The sequence below is a fragment of the Neopsephotus bourkii genome, unplaced genomic scaffold, assembly GCF_033783945.1.
Source record: "Neopsephotus bourkii isolate Nb327-2 ecotype Australia unplaced genomic scaffold, CSIRO-AGI_Nbou_v1 NB_941, whole genome shotgun sequence".
NCBI classification, from domain to species: Eukaryota; Metazoa; Chordata; class Aves; order Psittaciformes; family Psittacidae; genus Neopsephotus; species Neopsephotus bourkii.
The window spans coordinates 790,988-811,075 of record NW_026901435.1 but is presented as its reverse complement, the minus strand read 5'-3'; the positions used below and the strand labels follow the sequence as shown (position 1 = coordinate 811,075).

General features: G+C 38.0%; 1 protein-coding gene across 7 annotated transcripts in view; it reads left to right on the top strand.

Annotated features, from left to right (window-relative positions):
* The first annotated feature begins 2,315 nt into the window (after positions 1-2,315).
* Positions 2,316-20,088, top strand: part of DOP1A (DOP1 leucine zipper like protein A) — a 63,569-nt gene continuing 45,796 nt past the window's right edge. For 2 of the 7 annotated variants that reach the window (XM_061358353.1, XM_061358349.1), the window contains exons 1-6: positions 2,316-2,420; positions 13,662-13,853; positions 15,127-15,308; positions 17,200-17,370; positions 19,011-19,200; positions 19,807-19,905. In XM_061358353.1, the coding sequence (XP_061214337.1) occupies positions 13,716-13,853; positions 15,127-15,308; positions 17,200-17,370; positions 19,011-19,200; positions 19,807-19,905 (780 nt within the window). In that variant the 5' untranslated portion in view covers positions 2,316-2,420; positions 13,662-13,715. Of the gene's footprint in view, positions 2,421-2,954; positions 3,157-5,869; positions 6,262-13,661; positions 13,854-15,126; positions 15,309-16,288; positions 16,379-17,199; positions 17,371-19,010; positions 19,201-19,806; positions 19,906-20,088 lie in introns of those variants that run through there. The other 5 variants (XM_061358351.1, XM_061358348.1, XM_061358352.1 and 2 more) reach the window with 4 other exon arrangements.

Sequence of the window (20,088 nt, the reverse complement as noted above, 5' to 3'; positions counted from 1 at the left end):
GCAGGTCACACGTCAGACATAAAATCCATGTAATTACAGGAGATTGAAAGGGCCTCAGGTCCTGACTTTACAAAGGCTTACACAAGGCTACAAAGTTATGAATAATCTTAAGTATTCACCGGGTGTGAGCTTCTTTTATCTGAAATTGTCTATAGGTTATTATAGGTTTCTCACCATTTCTGTGGTGAAATAATTACAGAAATGAAGGTAAATGTCGTACAGAGTGAGCACAGCTAGCACCAGTGGTGCATCTAGCCTAGTATTTTGACTCCAATGACAGTAAAAGGATATACTATTTAGGAAGAGCTCTGCAGTGGGGTCACTTCGCAGTACTTCCCCTCCATCTCATTGTATTAGGGATGTCTGTTTCTTTCAGTGACAACTTACAGATATGTTTGCCATCATTATGAATAATGCCTTCTTCAGCTTGGGGACAGCAGACCACCTCTGGTAGCAGTATGTTCTAAAAGTTCACAAACTGCTTTGCAGAAAAGTGTTTCCTTTACACATCTCAAAAACAATCATCCACTGTTTTCACAGGATCATAGGATGGTCTGGGTTGGAAGGGACCTTAAAGATCATCTGGTGCCAATCCCCCTGCCACGCACAGGGACACCTTCCACTAGACCAGGTTGCTCCAAGCCCTGTCCAACCTGGTCTTGAACACTTGCCAGGGAGGGGTGTGCATTCACAGCTTCCCTGAGCAACCTGTTCCGGTGTCTTGGTTAGGCACTGGAAGGCTCCTCTAAGAGCCTTCCCTGGAGCTTTCTCTTCTCCAGGCTGAACAGCCCCAGCTCTCTCAGCCTGTTTCAGCGTGCTTTCCCTGTGTTGAACAGGTGCAGCTGCTACTGCTCTCACTGTAAGGCAGCAGCGCCATTCCTCCTCTGTGCCTCCCCTAAAAACTCCACATCCTTCTCGAGTTATGAAGACAAGAACTGATGCAGCAGTCATTCTGAGGCTGCAGTGCCAGCAACCCAACAGCAGCCCAACAACTACCTCTATCTCATTCTCAATATTCTTCTCAATAGCATATGTTTTGTGGGAGTTTTTTGATTGCCACTGCACAAGAAGTTGGTGAGATAATTTCAGACTTCCAAGATGTAACCACCACTGCTAAATTCAGTGAAAGGAAAGCTTAGAACTCCAACCGCTTCAAAGTGTGGGAGCACGCGGCAATATAAAGTTAGTTACTGAATGTACCATTGCCTCTGTGAAGATCACTCCAAAAGCACCAGCTTTTAGCTCCAGCCCAAAGAATTAGATCTCAAATGCATTTGTAGGTATCCTTAAAGAAAAGTAAATGTAAATACACCATTTTAACTGGAAATACATGACCTGCAGATTTGTACTCTGGCCTCAGAACCAGTGGGAATTGTCAGCTTTCCAAAAAGTAACTGTTTCTCACCTAATGAATCCTGGAATAGTTTAATATTAGAGAAAAAGAATGGCATTCCGTCTTTATGATTATCCCAAGCCTGGAGAATAAAATTAGATTACATAAAATATTGGGTAACATAAGACTCCGAGTAGAGCATTTATAAATATTATGAGCTTTTCCCCTGGCAATATTTCAGAAATAAGTGCTGTCTTCAGACAAAGTCTAGAAGATTTATTACAGAAGCTGAATGCACTTTCTGGTTTTGGTGGGTTTGGGTTTTTTTTCAGTTACTGAAGTAATTTATAACCATAATAACTGTTGGCTATTATGAAGCCTGCTTAAACTTGAGAGCCAAAATGATGACTTTGACACTAAAAGATTGCAGCCCAAGAAGTGTCCCCTTCATCCTGTGGAACTGCTCACACGAGAATCCTCTTGAAATGAAATACTCCACCCGGTGTTGTCCAGGTGAGCACCCCACACTCACCCTCCTGTGTCATCAGGATAATCAAGCATATAAACCAGAGTAGATTTTAGAAAAATCTGAATACAGCCGCTACTCATAGAACTGAAAATATTTTCGAAAAATTTCTAACCTCCCCTTACATTTTTACGTGTGCTGTATTTGGTGAACCAGGTAAAGATCAGGCAAAATAAATATATACTTACATACATATGCATGCCTCTTATGTTTCTTTCCATCATGTGGTCTACATGTGCCCACTTCCACGTTTTCCCTATACATAGCGCTTCGACACCATGAAGTCGCAGAGCCACGTTCCAGCGCTGCGCGTCCGCGCACGTCACGGCCAGCAGCCCACCCGCACGTCACCCACTCCGGTTCCCGTCACCACAGCGAAGGCGGGGCTGCGCTACAGTTCCTCCCTCTCTCTCTCTCTCTCCCGCGCTCGCCTTTCCTGCGGCGGCCCGCCAGAGGGCGTAGCGCGGCACGGAGGAGGTGCGGCGCAGTGCATGCCGGGAGCTGTCAGGGCGGCGTGGGGGTGCTGGTGGCGGTCGGGCTCTTCCGGCTCGGGTCGCTCAGGTAACGCCGGTCGGCCCGACACCCAGTCCTTTTCCTCCTCCTCCTCCTCCTTCCCCCGGTGCGGGTAGGCTGCGGGGCTGGGCCGTGGCCGCTCCCCTCCTCCCTCCCCGTCTCCGCGCCTGTGTTGGGGAGGGGTGCCGCAGCCAAAAGGGGTCCGCCCCTGGAACCGAGCCGGCCCTCTCTTCTCCTCTTCCCTCCCAGTGCCAGGCCGCGGGCACCGTCGCGGAGGGCGAGGGTTGGGCCGTGTCGGAGCTGGCCGGGGGCAGGTGCCGAGGAGCCTGGGTAGAGCCTGTTAATTGCTCGGTATCAATTAACCTGTGGCACCTGCCTCGCTCTACTGCCGCTCCGTGGCCTCTGCTCCCCGGTGCTGTCCCCCCTAGCTCAAAGCGGTCGGAGGGGTTTCGAGGCTGCAGATTGTCCCCGTCCCAACCTCCCCTCACACCCCTATCCTGACACCTGCGGCGGCCGACGCTGCTGGCGGGGCCTTGGCTTCGCCCGTCGTAGAGGGGCTTCCCCGGGCCCGCAGCCTATCCGGGAGAAAGCTCGGAGCTGGGCTGACAAAGCCGTCCTGCTTTGACCTTGAGCATACAAGGGCCGTGGGCCTCTTTTGGGTAGGATTCCTAGGTGCTTGGCTCGGCTGCTTGAATAGTTGCATGTGATGTTTGGAAGAATACGCGGGGCGTGTGGTTGTCCATAGTTTGTGTAGTGCTGGGTTAATTTTCATCTGTTGATGAAGGTATGGACTTAAATCTTGTGATGCCCCCTTGAAAAGCATAAATATGCGACAGCTTCTGGTGTTAAAAGGGTTTTTGGAAATAACATTTAAATACCTGTAATAACAACTATAAAAACCTAAACAATTTATCTCTTTAAGTATCCTAAAATATGTTGGATATGAGCTGCAGGGTTTCATGGGCTTGCTCTGGGTGACTTAACCTTTGTTTTTGTTGCTGATTAGCAAGAGCCCCTGCACTCCTGGATCTTCTTTCTGTATACAGTAATAGTGAGTGGATTATGCTTCTCAGATTAATGACATAATGTGATACCTAAATTCCAGCTACAGGAGTGTGAAGTGGTGGGAAGTGTCTATCTAAATAGTAATGGGCTAGATCCTTGCAGGAAATAAGGGGGCATAATGTAAGACTGAAAGTCTCTCATTTTGTTTCTAAGCCTTGGTCTGTCTGTTAAATGCTTATGCTGGCCTGGGTGTCTGATCTGCCTATTTTTTTGTTTGAAATTTTGGTAACTTTTGAAAACCAGGATGAAATACAGTAGACTTTTTGCAGGTCTAATAATAATATGATGTCTAAATATTGTGATTATCCAAAATGTACAGTCATCTTTAATATGGATGAATGTCATGTGGAGGAATGTCAGTTTGGAAACAGGCAAAACAGCAGCAGTATAATTTCTGGTTTTGTTTTAGTTGAAATGGGAGTAGATGCTTTTGGAAAGTAAGCAGCCTGTAAATGAGAAATGGGGAAGAAGAGACTGCATTTCTAAGTGAATGTCTTAATGCTTAAACAACATCTTGCAAAGACAAGTTATTCTACATCTCCTATTAGTGGAGTGGCTGTACATGTGAGTAGATGGTTATGTTCACAGATTAGGCCATACTTGTACTACTGGTAGTGCTTTTCTTGTGTAAAAATACTGGCATGCTACACTGACCACTAGAAATACTCATAGTATGTGCAGCAAGCTACATGGGTAAGAGCGCAGTCTGTCGGGTATAAGCAGGCTCAGCCTGTATTCTGACATCCGTTGTTCTCCCTTTGAATAAGGTGAGGATGCTTTTATATGTTCGTCACTGGCCAGAGTTACTGCTGTCCACCTTCAGTGACTTCTCGCTTAGCTTGGAATGACTGCTTGGGCTGGGCTGACTGAAAATCCTTATTGCTATTCTACTTTTTTCTTTTTCTTACTTTGGTGGAGCTGTATTATATTAAATATGCAGTGTGTAGAGGAGAACCAAGAAGAGGTATGAAGTATGTTGTAAAAAAGACTATTTTGAAAATTGTTGAGAAAAATAGGAGATGGAAAAGAGACTAAAAAGACTAAAGTAAACGGTACCTGCTAAAGCATGAAATAGAAAAATGAAAGTAATTTATTTTTATGCACATCATTGTCTTCCAGATTAATAATCATGTCGCCCTGACTTGTATCTGAAAACAAGTTTAGTGATAAATAGAAACAGTAAATGCTATGTTTTTCTCTCTCAGAGCTTGGGGAGAAGAAACACTGCAGGATCAACCATTTATCCCCAGTAGCTGAAACAAGAAATGACATGAAAGCACCAAAGAGACTCAGTAAATGATTTCACATCTCTATTTTAGTCAGAAACTTGCATGTCAATATAAGCATAAAAAACTATGTAAAGCTGAGGAACAGTGCTTTGCCTAATTTGGTTTCTAGTATCATTTGCAAAAATCAAAGGGAATTTAACCTTATATTTATGTATTTTCTGGCTTTCTTCTGAGTATGAGGAAGGTCCAGGTTTGGTCCAGACACCATTTTCAGAAGAGTCAGAAAAGGATTCTGCTTTACAAACTCATTTGAAATCCATCTCCAGAGTATGTGAAATAAGATGTATTGTAAAATATAACCACAATCTAGATAATGTGCAGGTATACATAAGGCATATGGCATTATTTCAGAATTAAATTTAGAACAAAATAATAGAAATGAGTTGAAATTTGAAATTAATAAATTAGTAGTGTCTTGGGACCTCAGGGTATGATAACAAAAAGGAATTTGGACAAAGTCTTGCCCAAATGTTTTATATTAAAAGGTTGGCCATGTATGGCAATGATAAGGCTACGAGAACTTCTGTCATGTTTTTGTGAAAATAAATACTGGTGTAATTTGCAGACAGAATGTTAAACTTGCCCGAAGCTAAATATTATTAGAACAAGGGGTATAAATGAATAACAGCTTTGTCTAAATCTTCAATTTTAAAGTTATTGTGAACAAAGCATAAACAAATTATCAGGTTACCATTTATTTCTTCTTTTTTTCTTTTCAAAGTTGTTAGATACTGTGTTAAACTGCGTGTCAGAATATTTATAGAGGGGTCACAGTGTGAAGGCACAGTGTTACCCTGGAAGCAAGACTTTTCTCTCAGTAGAGGGCTGCAAGCATAATGTAAGACGGTGAAACTCATGTTAGTCCTTGGGTTTTTTTTGGTGTGGGTTTTGTGGTTTTGTTTATTTGTTTTGGTGGTGGGTTTTTTGTTTGGTTTTTTTTGTGTGTGTGTGTGTGTGTGTGTGTTTTGTTTTGTTTTGCCCACCAAGCTTTAAACTGTCTGGAAGTTGACAAACTCTCCTTTAAAATGAAGTGTGATCCAAATCAAACTTTAAAAATAGTCATACTGGTTCAAGTTGTTTTTCGTTATTATGTTCCCTATGTTTTTTTATTGGTTTGTTCTTTATTTCAACTGTATTACTGTATTAATTGGATTTACTGGTTTGCTGACAGTAAAAAATAAGCAAGAAAGAAAAAGAATATCTTGTCAAGTCTTTCATCAGTAAATGTTTGGAAAGAAGCAGGAGAGCTAGGTAGTTAAAAAGTAATTCTTTTCAGAGAGAGTATAGTACTATTTGCAGGCATGAGGCTGAAACATGTAAAAGTGAAAACAAATTGCAGTTTATTTTAGGAAGCTTGTCTTCTTACTGTGCTCAGGTACCTGGAGAGAAGGTAACTATTTGGAATCATGTATTTACTTATCAGTCATTGCTCAACAGAGAGGGCAGTAGCCCCAAAGCCCAGTTGGTGCGTGTGAGAGCTGAGCAGTTCCATTGTGGGACAGGAAAAGCACAGGAAGAGCTCAGTGTACTGACAAGTGATACTGGATCCATGGGGAGGTGCAATTGCAGTTACACCAGAACATGCCCATTTTCTTTTTGCTAATCATTTTCCCAACCCACCAAACTCGTGTGGTTACCAGGAATTTAGCTAAGTCAGATAAGTATCTTCTGTATTCTGGTTAGAGTAAGCCAAACAGCCTTACTGCTTGCATGCAGTCTGAGATCTTTTTATGGAGGTGGGGAAACTGTTGCTGGGTTGACTGTGGATAGTTGAAAAACGCCCTACCAGCACAGGGCACAAGCCAACTTCAGCATGGCAACAGTTTCTTTAGGTCAGGGGAACTGTAGGTGAAACGCTGTATGCAATGTTGTGCTTAAATTTCTGAGCAAGACTTTTGTGTTTCTGTTTTGCTTGGCATTGTCAAAGACACTGATTGACTGCAGGAAGTCATATATTACAGTTCATATATTAAACAAAGAAAAAAACCAAACCAACCCCAACTCCTCAACTTCAATGTTATAGTCTGCATTTGGGACTGTTGGGATGTCAGCATGGAGATTGAAATGAAGATTATTTAAAGAATACAAAACAAAAACTTTACCCAGATTTTCTAAATTTCTTTGATGGATGCATTGCTGCTATAATATAAATTTGGAATAAAGACAGTAACACTGTGAGTTGAAATTAGATGAAGTTTAAGGAGAAAACTCTGCAAACAGGTCAAAAGAATGCAGATTACATTCTTGGTAGGTTTTTTTGTGTCCTTTTCTTTCCTTCAAATGTGCAATTGAGAAATAAGGAAATAGTGACCAGTTCTAGATGTAGGTTGAAATGTTAGTTGTTCAAATACAGTGGTCAACAAAGGAAAGAAAGGGACAAGGAAAGTACTTGTAAGTAAGCATTGAAGGATAATCAGAAATTCAGGGGAGCATTTCCCCATTTTTATCTATATTGTGTTATTCCGACTTAAATTGCCATCTGCTGTGTAATAAAACATGTTAGAAATTATGCATAATTTAAAGTAAGAAGCACAGGTATCTGAAGTCTTGTTGATTTTTAGATGTAAAATGCATGCTGGTTAGACAGGTAACTCAGGAATTATTTGTGGCTAGAAAAGAAAAAACATGGGAAAATATCATTTTAAGAAGAAGAAAATATTTTCAGCTAATGGTTGTTCTGGGTTATAATGAAAAAGATTCAAATCATGTTCATCTACTGAATGATGTAAGTTCAGATCTGTGAAATCTGAATGTTGATTTGATCTCAAGAAGGATATTATATTTCAAAGGCAGAAACTTCAGTGTAAGATTCCAGCATTCATATACTGCAAGAGGACTTTAGATATGTTACAGCTGAGTATCACATTGTTGCTTGCGCATCTGTTGTATGCCACTATGCTCTCATTGCCAAATATTTAGTTTATTCAGATTTTTTTAATTACTTTTAAACTGTTAGATGTGATTAAAATAATTATTTGACATTAAGTCAAAGAGGAAAACTTTGATTGCTTTGTTAAAGCAGTGCTTGGAGATCCCTGTAATGAACAGGGCTGTTTTTTCCCTTGTACTTTGTGACAAACAGTAAGACAGTAGTATGCAATCACAGTGCACAAGGGCTAGAAGAAAAGGCATCATAGTGTTTTGTTGGCAGGCCTGGAATAAAAATCAAAATTTCACTTTAATATTTCAAACTGTTTTGTAATTCACCTGTTATATGTGGAAAAGCTGTAATAAAGTAAAAGTGAGTAGAGGGATTAAAATGTCACCCTAAACTATTTTAAAGAGGCGATTGGAAGGGATGTATGTTTACCAATGACAGTGAGAAACTTCTGGTCACTTTGATCTCCCCACTGATAAACAGACATAGATTTGGTTTTAGTGGTTTTTTTTTGGTTGGTTTTTTTTTTTTTTTGGTTGGTTGGGTTTTTTTTGCTTTTTTTTTTAACTGCTGAAATGCTGTATTCTAAAGCAAATGCATTCACTTAGAGATTGTTCATAATTATAAATCTGTTTTCTTAAACATTGAAGAGAGAAGGCTTGTTCTATGCTCCTTATGACACTTTAAGCTTGTTACTTGTTCCTGTTCACTAACTCCTGTTTGGTCTAAGTCTGATTTTGGAATACCATAAAACAGCAGTAGCAAAAAGAATATTTTACAGACCTTATATATTCCCATCAGACGATGTTCAGTGGTAGAGTTACAGTTTTATTGCGATCATCTTTCTTCAGTGACTTCCTGTAGATGCAAAAGAACTTAGTTTCTTTTTGTCAACAGTTTGGGGCTTTGTAATTATAAATGTAATAAATAACAAACATATTTTGTAGATTCTAAAGCCAGGACGCAGCAAAATCAGTAGGTACCTAATCTAACCTCTGTAGTACAAGACACAGATTTTTGTCTCATTGAATTCTTGTCTGAATGAGAATCACTCTCAGAAAAACATCTTGTGTTGGTTTAGAAGTAGTCAGTATGGGTAATGAACAGGCTGTTATACTGATTTAATTTTGTCATGGAAAGGAATTTGAACAACTGAAGCAGTGTAATTTTTTCTGTGGAAAAAATTGTAGTAAGTTGTTGCCACTTAGGATTTTTGACTAGGTAGAAAAGTGTACTGGGAAGTTATTAAGTGTTCTATACTGTTGGCAGGATACTAATGAGATCATAGCTAATTATAGTTAATTATACAGTCTGATGTATTTTCTATTTTGCTTATTTGGGTAATATGAGTGTGTTTTGCAGCTTTCAATGTACTGAGTAGCAATCTGTGAAAATAACAAGCTCAAGTGATTTTTATTATTCAGAAGACGTTAGAGATGTCTCTGAAAATTCCTGAAATAAGAGGACTCTGTAGAAAGTCAATTTAGAAATAGAGTAGTTAGCTGTAATTGGAAAATCTTTATCTTTGGCAATAGATGGATATATGATAGAAAAATATTTCCACTTTTGATTTTTATATTAAGAGTCTTGCCTGGGATTTGCAGTATTTATTTTGCTATTCATGCTTTTAAATATTTCTGAGGGGAAGCAAAACATAATAAATTACCAAATGACAAGTCTTCTGTTTTCCATGTATTCAAACCTGTTTGTATTGGGTCTCTTTAAATAAACATGTGTTTCTGCAGTTACCAGCTTGATATGTGGGCACTGTACAAAGCATAAAAAGCAATAGCTTGGTACTGTGAAATTTGAATTTTTTCTCATTTTAATAATTGATTAGTTCTTTTACTGCACCTTCCATAGTCATGCTTGAAACAATAAACAATTTTAGAATGCCTTGAAATATTGCAAAGCTGAATCTCTGAGGAATTCAAAGGGAGCAAGTTTGTGAGCTCAGGTTCTTACAGTTCTTGGGACACACCTTGAGAATTCTTGAACTGACATGATGTATGCAGATTTGTTCTCCACAGTGATCAGCCTCTTGACCTGTAGCAGAAAGCAACCATTTCAGTATCGCACATTGGTTTGAAGCAGACAAATAGAGCAATTGTGTGAGGCTTGAAAAATACAAGAGTGGAACAGTAACAAATTGAGCCTGTAAAGGAGCTTTGGGTACAACATATACTGGAAAGCTTGTGAGTCGTTGGAAGGTCTTACAACATTGCGATTAAATTGAGACAGAATCTAGATGAAGGCTGCTTTATTGAATAAGTGTTAGAGCTATTGTTCATTTCAATTGAGTTTCTTTACCTTCAGTGAAGACTATTTAGAGCCTCTGAAACAGGTTGTTGATGTGAGACAGAAGGCTTTTACGCACATGAGTTGTGAAGGATGAGCATTTGCTGTGGAAAAACAGAGCTGCAACAGTACCATCTTAACACGAGTCAGAGGAAAACCAATACCACCTCACTGGTGAAGGCTGCTCTGTGAATACACTACTCACAACCCCTAGCAGAAGGAGATCCACAGCCCCAGGTAGCTGCTTTTGCTGTCAGTCATAACTGAAGGCTCTACAGGCATTCACGTATATCCAGAATTGTGTGGTTATGTTCTTAAACGCCCATGAGAAGGTGAAGTTGAAAGTAACAGTTGTCAAGAGCTACTTCTACAATCACATTGATTTAAATGCAGTTTTATGAAGTAGTTTGAAAGTATATAGTACTTCTTTGATAGTTTCTTCCTCATAGCCTTCTGCTTAGACACCTCCATTTTCTTTTTGTTATCCATTAAAAAGAGGCAGTCACCTAACAGGTCATTGACTACCTATATCCAGACTCATGGAGTGGCTGAACCTTCAATCTGAGAAGCATGTCTTGTCTTCTTATTAGATATACCAAAGGGGGGGGGAAAGCCAAAACAATTAAAGCAAAAGACGGTACTCTTCATACCTTTGTTTAAAAAAAAGAAATAAATAACAAACCTGCCAAGGAAAGTTGTCCCTCCTGCGAAATGGTGATTGTGTAATGGCAAGTTATCCTTTGGGCTGTTTGGTGTGACAGAAACTGCTATTTTTCAGTCATTTTGATCTATTAAATTTTATTACTCATCTAATTTTTCAAAGTAATAAACCATGAAAGAATAAGGATGGGGTACTTATAAGGAGATAGACATTACTAAACTTTAATTAACACTGCATAAAAATACAATGCTGTAAAATTAAATGTTATTACATCTGCAGTTTTATTGTAGATGAAATAAACAGAAAAGTATCAGTAAAAACACATGATAGAAACAAGGAAAGATTAAAAAAATAAATTAATATCTTCAGGCTAAAGAAAAAGTAGACCTTGTAGGGCAAGTCCATTTTTATGTATGAAAGCTAATAAAAATGGGCATTCCTGTAGTTTCAGTAATCTTAGAATAAAAATAGTGGCAGGTTTATAAAAATAATCATAATATTTACGTAGTATCTCTTCTGTATCCCTGGTTTATTATGGCTACTGATATGATTTGGAAGATGCATTGTTCAAAATAGACACTCTTCATTGTGGGGAAAAAAATGTGTAATAAATTCTTTCTCTGTCTGTAACCTGAAACTATATAAAGCTTTTTGTTAAGAAAAATGAGACCATAACCACAGAGTAGTAAGAGAATGGAGTATGTTTTTTCTCTATACAAAACCTCATAATGATTAAATTGACTAATAACATATGGATCGAGGTAAATGACTCCGTGACTAGAGTAAGTTCATTAGTATCAGCCACTGTGCCATGATAGACTTAAGTATAGGTTATTTGTTTTTAAAAAGGAGAGAATATTCTGATCAGTTAGTCAGTCCAAAGAAAAGCTACCTGTTTAAACTCTGTGTTCCTAGCAGTTTTTTCAAACTTTTGATAACCCTGGATCAGTCCACTTTCAGCTTTCAGGTTTTTCAGGCACTTGAGAAAGACAAAAACCTGTTTTCCACTCAGCTGTAAGTGGTTACACTTATGCTTTAGGTGGATTAAAAAGAAAAAAGGATGCTGATGCTTTCTTCACAGAAAGTATTATTTTCTGTGTCAAGTTCTTTCTCCATCTCTTATGTTTGGAAAAAAGAGTATTGTACTGCTTTTTTATATGTTGATCCATTCTTCTTTTTTAGTGTTAATACTTTACCTTTGGAGATGCAACATTTGCAGTTGTGCAGTTGTCTTTTTTTGAGAAACCTGTTTGCATTCTACAGCTTTTTCAAAGCAAAACTGATTTTTTTCTGGACTTAATTCAAAGAAAGATGGTTATTATAAAATGAAGCCACATGAAATAATTTTTAAAATGAAAAGTGTGATATAATTGCTTTATGCACCTGGGGTATCACAAAGTCTATCAGTTTGGCACCCAGAATATGGTTCTTAAGTAATCGTTGCATTTCTATTTTGCCTTGGAAGTGATCTGTCATTATTAGTCTGCCGTCAGGATTAGGAGTGTAAATGTTTTGTAATTCTTGGCCTTTTTATTTACTCCTGCTATCCGAACTCTTTTTTTCCTATGTCTCTCCTTTTCTTGGTTTTCTTCTTTCTTGCGACTTCCCTTACAATGCTGAGAAACCAGGAGATGAGCAATATGAGGAAAACAATAGTAATAAGGATAAAGAAATTATTGATGTGGAATTTTCATTGTTCTGTAGAAGAAAAGATAGGTAAATGTGGTGACGACAGGAGAGAGGCTTGTCTGTCATGTTATGGCTGTGAAGGTTCTTGAAGATCCCTCTCCATGACCCAGGGTGGCAGCGTACTGTCTCTGACTGAAGCAACACTTTAAAAAGTGTTTGGGAGGATTAAAACTGGATTTTTATCAGTTTATCTTCAGAAGCTTCTACTAATTAAAGGAGCAAAAAGGAGGGCACAAAAATCTGCCGGGACACTTTGTGATAAACTTGATGAGATTACGATTATGAAATGAAGGGCTCACTGAAGCCGTTTTGACTCTGTCGTACCTGGTAGGCTGATGAATAATGTCTTTATACCTGTTGCATAGTTTATTTGGGTTGTTGTGTTGTTGGGGTTTTTTTTTTGTGTCTATCATACTTTAGCCTGTGCATCTGCATGCAATTTTCTTCCCTTTTTTCTTTAATTAAGACAGAAGAAAGCAGCATCTGCTGAGTGTGAAGTCTCTTCTGAGGCGGAGCGTCAGGGAGAAGTCCCAAAAGACCCCAATTAAAAGGGGTGCAAAAGATGCCTTTTTCACAGACATTCTAAAATAGGATTTCCCATTATAGGTTATGACTGCTTGGGGTTAAAGTAGCTTTAAAAACATATTTCTTTTTAATAGTGATTGAATTTCATGAAATAAATGGTGTATGGTCTATAGAAATATGAGGTGGTATTTCTGGAATTATAATATCTTAATTGCTTGGTGTAGACTACCATGTGATGACAATATATAGAGCAAATTGCAAAAGTCCCTGATTATGAAACATTAGTAAACATATACTTTTGTTGTGCTGGATGATGATAATATAAAAACAAAGTAGAGATGTGTTGCTGAATTAGAATACCAGGTCTTGTGAAAGGAAGTGTTGAAGCATGAAAATACTCATGAATAGTGCCTGACTTGTGTACGTGTCCTTCACATTTGTCTTCTGCCTGGAAGGAAAATTGGTGTCTTCTTGTTTTCAGAAGGGCTGACTTGTGGAAAGGTGGGTTCTTCTGGTGACGGACTCAGAGGAGGGAATAAACAAAAAATACCATATTTTTGCATTGTTTAGAATAAACACTGCTTTGGGGGAGGGGCAGGGCATTATTTTCTAGGGTGTTTTGTTTGTTTTGTGGGATTTTTTTTTTCTTTGTGTGGGTTTTGTTGTAGTTTTTTTAATTATTTTTAATAAGACTTGGTTACAAGTATATTTTGATGTGTTAGATATTTGTGTGCAATATATTAGCTTTGTTCAGGATTTGTTATAAACTGATTTCAGATTGGTATTTCATAATGGCTTTGAGGAAAATCTGGTGCTCTCTATACAAAATTGTTTTAATAATGTCTGGAAACAACAGTTTCAGGGGTTTTTATTATTTTGAGCAGGTGATGTCTGTACATGAATTGCAAACTGGTCTCTAGTGGGGACACCGTGGGAGGATGAACACGGAAGAGCTAGAGCTACTGACTGATTCCAAGTACAGAAACTATGTAGCAGCTGTTGACAAAGCATTGAAGAACTTTGAATATTCCAGTGAATGGGCAGATCTAATATCGGCACTTGGAAAGCTAAATAAGGTATGCCTGACAGGTGCTCTTGGAAAAGATTCAGGAACTGACAAAGGGTACTGGTTTAAAATTATCCAAGTGCAAGGTTCTAGCAGTTCAAGACTCTTGCAGATATTTTAGCAGTGAGTAAAATGTTGGGTATGTCTAAGGAGCAGACAAATGCCTTTCTGAGACTTACACTTGAACCCTTTGTAACTGTAAGTAAAGGGAAAAGGTATTTATATTTTTAGTGGAAATAAATGCAGCATCTTTTTCATCACTAATATTTACTTCTAAATCAATATTATTGAAATAGTGTGAAAAATAGTAGCCAGGATTAATTTCAGCAATATTTTTACAAAGCATGAGTAATAAAATGGGGTTCAAATCATTAATTGACCAGATAATGTTATTGTTCTGATTCATTTTAACAGTTAATAAGTTGAATGTGTAATATCATTGTGATCTTTAAGAGCACTTTACAAATAAATACAGATCCTGATATCCTAGAATCATAAAATGGTTAAGGTTGGAAAGAACCTTAAGATCACCTAGCTTGAACCCCCCCTGCCATGGGCAGGAACAACTCACACTAGATCATGTCACCCAAGGCTCTGTCCAACCTGGCCTCGAACACTGCCAGGGATGGAGCATTCACTTCTTTCGGGCACCTGTTCCAGTGCCTCACCACTGGTAAAAATCTTGTTCTAATCAGTTCTATGTATTTCTAAGGATCTCCAGTCAGTGTCATAGAGTACCCTTTACCACATACATTTTGCCCATGTGAAGCTTTGCAGAATTTGGCATAGAAAATTACAGCTCTGAAGCATTTAAGTTCTACCCTCTAAATGTTGTGGAAAATCAGGAATGACAGTACATTTGGCAATGCCAGTGGCACAATTTCTTTGAATAAAGTCTCATTTCTTTCAATTTTTTTTTTTATTGTAACATTTCTTGTCTCACTCTGTGATGGCTTCTTAAAGTTACCCAGATTGACCACCCACAGTTTTATAGTTCTCTGGGAGCTGCTGGTAATTGATTTTAACAAAGGGAGATCATAATTTTTGTCTTCAAGAGAATGAATAAAATGAATGAGTAAAATGAAATGGACAAGCTGTAAGGAGCCCATTGCAAGTGAAGTTTTAAATGCTTGGTAATACATCTATAGCAAGTATACAAGAGAAAGGCATTGTAAGATGTACCATGGAATTTTCTCTTTGCGTGTTACATGTTGTGACTTACTGACCATGTTCAGGAACTAATTTATAAACGTGCAGTTTTTCTTAATTTGTTGATTTATCAGGTACTACAGAACAATGCAAAGTACCAGGTAGTACCGAAAAAGCTGACTATAGGAAAGCGCTTGGCACAATGTCTTCACCCAGCTTTACCGGGAGGGGTTCATCGGAAGGCACTTGAAACATATGAGATCATTTTCAAAATCATTGGACCCAAGCGTCTGGCCAAAGATCTTTTCCTCTACAGGTACAATAATTTAAACAACTCCATTTCAGATGCATAGTTGAGATGGTTTTGGTTTCATGCATTTTATATTAATAATATTGTTTTGTTATACAGCAAGAATCCATCAGTTTCCTTCCCCCATGTTACTGGTACTTGTGTAGTACTCTTCTCCCAAATATTGTATATTGGAAGATAAACGTATCCCCTAAACTTATGTTAGGAACCAATTTTAGAGCTAGAAAACCTGGAGTTTATTATTTCTTCATTGAAATAAAGGAAGTTTTGTGCATATATGTAAAGTAATGGAAGTGTTAATGCTTATTTAAATGTATTCACATTTCATTTTTCGATTTTAAGTGGTATTAGAAAGAATTTGAATATAGTTTATTGAAAGAAACTTTTTCTTCCAAGCAATCAAATGGTTGTCTATTTTGCTAGAATGGAGTGCAAGTAGAAAATTTTTCTCAGCCTCTAGGACTGATGATAATAAAAGCAAGGATAACCTTGAAATGTAAATGTAGTGAAAATATACCGATTCCTAAAGGCTTTCTGTTGCATGGGGAGGGCAAGACATTTAGGCTATTTAATATATAATGCATAGAAGGGTGTGTGCATATGTGCGGTCACACATGGTTCTTCATCTTTAGCTATCCCTAGAGATTAGAATTTCATCAGTTTGAGAAACAGCGGAAAAAAATACAACTCTGCTTTTCTGTTTAGATAGCAAAGGGGTGTGTTAATGCTTGGAGACAAATTGTATGCCTTAACATCAGCTGTTCTGTCTTGCACTGTCAATATGTTTATAAATAGTTACATTTTGGGAAGGGGGAATTTCTGTGTTTCTGTGCTATGAAAGATACTGTGAATTTATAGCCTACATTTTTGGCTTGTGCAGTGATTCTGTAGCTGCAATATCTTGTTAACAGTAAGTTCTAGGATAGTGCAAAATGCTATCTACTGTAATGTAACTAACAGACATTGTTACGGATGCTTGGAAGAAGACTGACATTCACATTAAAGCGTTATCAAAGATTCCAGTATTTTCATGAAAGCAGAGTGACAGTGTCTGAACATCAAATCTTGAAGGATGAGTAAGCGCCTTACAAAGAAACACTGTAGAGTAGTGTACTGGTTACAGAACAAAAAGACATTTTCTGCAGAAAAAAGAAACCCGTCGACAGTGACAAAGCAGTAGCTCTGGATATTGGATAGATAAAGGCAAAAATTGCTTTTTTATAAACATTTTTGGTACTTTAAAAAGATATCCCCTCCCTTCTCCCCCCCCCCCCCCCCCCCCGGATAACATTGTGATGTACCCACAAAGGTTTTGGTTTGGGTTTTTTGTTGCTTTTTTTTTTTGGTGGGTTATAGATTTGTAGGTGTATATTTTAAGACCCTGGGCTCAAACTTAAATTTTATTATTTTACTCTTATTTCATTTTCTTCATGTATTGGTGTCTTCTGACCTGCTTTCTCAGTGATTTTGAAAGCTGTGTTAACATGTTTTTGATTGGACAAGGCCTTGGGTGATATGGTTTAGAGCAAGGTGTCCCTGCCCATGCAGGGGGGTTGGAACTTGATGATCTTAAGGTCCTTTCCAACCCTAACCATTCTATGATTCTATGATTTTTGGTACTCTTTGTACTACTTTATGATACTTAGTTACAATTGCAAAGATGGTATGTAGGTAGCGTCTGCTTAGCTGATCACATTTGTAACTTTCATGAAATTTCACTTACATTCATGGTAAACTCAAAACATAAGTCCAATGTTTTCAATCCTTTAAATACTACATCATTAACAATGGGCTTATTGTTAGTTTATTAAATTTAAGCCAGCAACATTCTTAAGGTATAATTAAATTGTCTCACATAAGAAGCTTCTTAAAAAAAGATACATTTTATTTTTCACAGTTCTGGACTATTTCCACTTCTTGCCAATTCTGCAATGTCTGTCAAGCCAACATTATTGAGTCTGTATGAGGTTTATTACCTCCCTTTGGGGAAAACATTGAAACCAGGACTGCAAGGACTGTTAACTGGAATTCTGCCTGGGTTAGAGGAGGGGTCAGAATATTATGAAAGGTAAGGTTAGATAACCTAATAAGGCAATATGCTTGATTTGTTGGGGATTTTTTTGTTTTGCTTGGGTTTTTTCTGCAACTTTTCATCAAAGACTTGTATATGGTTTTATTTTATTTTTTAAGATAGTTGGTGTTTAATTTCATCCAGTCATATTAATTGCAGTGGAACAGTGTGGCAGAAGATTCTTAACATCAATTATGATAAATTAACTGTTAGTTGTTCTTGCTATTGAAAAGGAATTGACATTAACTGGACTTAGTGTTATATGTTGGTCTCCCGAGTAATAAGCAATAGAACAAGAGGAAATGGCCTTGGGTTGTGCCAGGGGAGGTTTAGGTGGGTATTAGGAAAAGTTTCTTGACAAAAAGTGTTGTCAAGCATTGGAACAGGCAGCCCAGGGGAGTGGTGGAGTCACCACCCCACAGGTATTTAAAAGACATGTAGATATACCTAGGGACATGGTTTAGTGGTGGACTTGGCAGTGCTAGGCTAACAGTTGGACTCAATGATCTGAAGGGGTATTCCAACCTGAATGATTCTATGATTCTTACATTAACACAATGTATTAGGAACAAGCATCTTTGATTCTTTTCCATGAATTTCCTCGAAGGTGTTGCTGCCATATTATCCCTGGTCTAAAATACTTACCTTAACTGAATTTAAGATGGCAAGCAAAGCTTCTGTCGTTAAGATTTACTTGTTAAGATATCTAAATAATCATTAAGTATGTAAGAGACAGCAGTAATACATGTATCTAATCCACCTATAAAGGTTATTAGTCCTTTGCTATCAGAGAGGCCTGGGAGGTATTAGCTCTTCTTATCTCTGCTGGGGTTAGGCTTGCTGGGTATCTTGACTGTGGTATCTGGAGTGCTAGAATAGAATCCTAACATTAAAGGATGAAGTTACATTCTAAGGCTATGAATTTTTGGAATTGTTCACACACTTACATATTCTTGATATTTCCAGCTTCAGAAGCTATAATTTTCACGACTTGTATGTGAAGAGCAATTTAATGTTGTCTTTTTCTGTTTCTGTGTAGGTAGATACAGCAGTGTAATCTCTAAGTGCTGTAAGTGCAAAAGTGACATCTTTGCAGCAGGGAGCAAGGGCTACTCAGCTTGCCTCCTGGGACCTGCTATAGCATGTAGAGGTGCTGTCACATAAGTGGGAAGAAATAAGAACAGGGGAAGAGATTGTTTGTGCCAAAAGAATTGTAGTATTTTTAGGCCCTGTTATTGCCAGTGGTGTTCACTGCAAAGAATGAAAGGTCATTTGCTTGAATTTATTTTTTTTTTCAGTAGCTGTGTTTTCCTGCTGTCTCTCTGAAACCTCTGTCTGTAGCAACATTTGGCTTTAAGTAGCAGATGAGGAAGTTATTTGGCTCTTTGAACAAAAGTACGTAAGGAGAAACCGTGGGCAGGCGGAGGCATTTTGCAAGCCAGGTTGGCCCATAGGCTTCTTAGTTGGATCATACTGTTCAGGCTATATTATAAGGTTATAACTAAGGCTTCTCTTGGTCTCTCATAAGGAAAGCTTTGAACTTCCTGTAACAATTAATTTTTACGCTTACAAAAATTGGAGGCTGAGGCAAGGGCTGTGATACATGCCCTGATTCAGCTGACTTGATTTTACTGCAGAACAAACACACTGTTGGAGAAGGTTGCCTCTGCTGTGGATCAGTCAGCATTCTACAGTGCTCTCTGGGGTAGCCTCCTCACAAGCCCTGCAGTTCGCTTGCCTGGCATCACCTATGTCCTCTCCCATTTGAACAGGAAGCTTTCAATGGAGGATCAACTCTACATAATTGGCAGTGACATTGAGTTAATGGTAATGTTGTGTTAGAACAATGAAGATATGGGTCTTACTTATTAATATTTAACCCCCCCTAAAGTATATTATTATGTTTTCTGTACCTTTGAACATAGCCTTTGAAGAGATAAAAATGCACATTTATTATTTTTTATATTATTTGTATTTATTATAGCTCCAGTTAAGCGGAAGTATTTGTGCATGATAAAAATTGCATAGATGAGTTAATGTTTCGGAGCTGCTTAGGTTTTGTATAAAACTTGCCATTCATGACACACTTCAATTAAAAGTGGTTCAGTTTTGTTGGTTTTTGTTGTTTTTTTTTTTTAAATATAACTTTGTCTTTTAAACTTAAGGTATTCATTGGTAATATAAAAAAAGCAAAAGTTCAGTGTTTTTATAGTTCATGGAATTTACGTTGATCATATGTTTCCTCAGTGGTGAAACTTTATTTTTTTTGTTTTATCTTGTTTCATTATTCAGAATTCTAAAATAACTTCATTTTGCACATACCACTATTTATAAACAACTGTTCTTATTTTGTGAGTGTGCTCTTTTATCTACCTTCTTAAAATAATACAATAACTAAATACTTTGTGGGGGTGGTGTCTGCTGTTACTTCAGGTGGAAGCAGTAAGCACATCAGTGCAAGATACCAGTGTTTTGGTGCAGAGGAGCACGCTGGACCTTATCCTTTTCTGTTTTCCTTTCCACATGAGCCAGGTAGGTTATTAACATGAGAGATGAATTGGCAAACTCCTAAATTATACTCCAGTTCTTAAGTCAGTAGCAGTATTTAGTTGTTCTTTGTTAATGATTTTCTCCAAGACTGAAAGTCACATGTAAGAGTTTCTCTGATAGGTGTGGCTATTCTCATGTCAGGATGTCTTCCCTTCTGCTTTTTAA